Source organism: Vigna unguiculata, chromosome 6, assembly GCF_037176805.1.
Source record: "Vigna unguiculata cultivar grain cowpea cultivar isolate G323 ecotype 2 chromosome 6, ASM3717680v1, whole genome shotgun sequence".
NCBI classification, from domain to species: domain Eukaryota; kingdom Viridiplantae; phylum Streptophyta; class Magnoliopsida; order Fabales; family Fabaceae; genus Vigna; species Vigna unguiculata.
The window spans coordinates 42764384-42765270 of record NC_140797.1 but is presented as its reverse complement, the minus strand read 5'-3'; the positions used below and the strand labels follow the sequence as shown (position 1 = coordinate 42765270).

The 887-nt window shown below is 37.2% G+C and overlaps 1 protein-coding gene across 1 annotated transcript; it reads left to right on the top strand.

Annotated features, from left to right (window-relative positions):
• The first annotated feature begins 315 nt into the window (after nt 1–315).
• On the top strand, nt 316–887 carry LOC114188582 (hydrophobic seed protein-like). The gene has a single exon (XM_028077153.2). It carries the CDS (start codon nt 350–352, stop codon nt 668–670), a length of 321 nt encoding a protein of 106 aa, XP_027932954.1. The 5' UTR covers nt 316–349; the 3' UTR covers nt 671–887.

Genomic DNA, 887 nt, shown 5'->3' with positions numbered 1-887 from the left:
TAAAAAAAAACTTATCTTAAGATTGACAGTGAAATAGAGACACTGCATCTATCTAGATATATTTTTGTTGAAGAAATAAAATTACTAATGCTAGTTACATAGAAAATAATGAATAATTTATATAAAAAAATTCAAAATACTATATTATTTTGAAAACAAAAGAAAAAAATAATAAATAAAACTCATTTAATCAATAAAACATAATAAACTCAACCCCACATCTCATATCCAGAAATCAGAGATGAAAAAACATCACAATCTTTGCCTATAAATAGTGTCTGAAATTGAAGCTACCTGCACAAACAAACAAGCAAGAGCACTTGTTCACCAATTAAACCTAAGAGAAGAGATGGGTTCAAAAAGTGTTGCATTTTTCCTTTCCCTTAACCTCCTTTTCTTCTCCATGGTCAGCAGCAACACCCTAACCACTGCAACTCCACCAAACTGCCCGGGATTGCATGTTTGCGCCGGCATTTTGGTGCCCCCTTTTAAACCTGACCCCAATTGCTGCCCCCTCATCGCTGGTCTTATTGACCTTGAAGCCGCAGTGTGCCTCTGCGCCGCTCTCAAGCTCGACCTCGGAATTCTCAAGGTTAACCTAGACCTTCTCGTCAACCTTCTCTTAAACACCTGTGGACGCCAACCCACCACCTACACTTGCCCACCGTAATAACACAACATGTCTCCCATGTTCTCTTATTTCCTAACATTTTCCTTCTTTTAAGTTAAGGATTGTGCCTGCTACATGTATATGCCTGTGGGCACTATATAATATTATTACCAATAAATTAACTGTTTGTTACCTTGTGCTCTTGTTGTTCTTGTGGATGAGGATCTTAACTTAAATCTTTCTTATCTTTGTTCATCCTCTCACAGTCCTTGCTCAT

Coding starts and splice junctions, on each gene's coding strand:
- LOC114188582 (XM_028077153.2), top strand. CDS start 350: ATGGGTTCAAAAAGTGTTGCATTTTTCCTTTCCCTTAACCTCCTTTTC.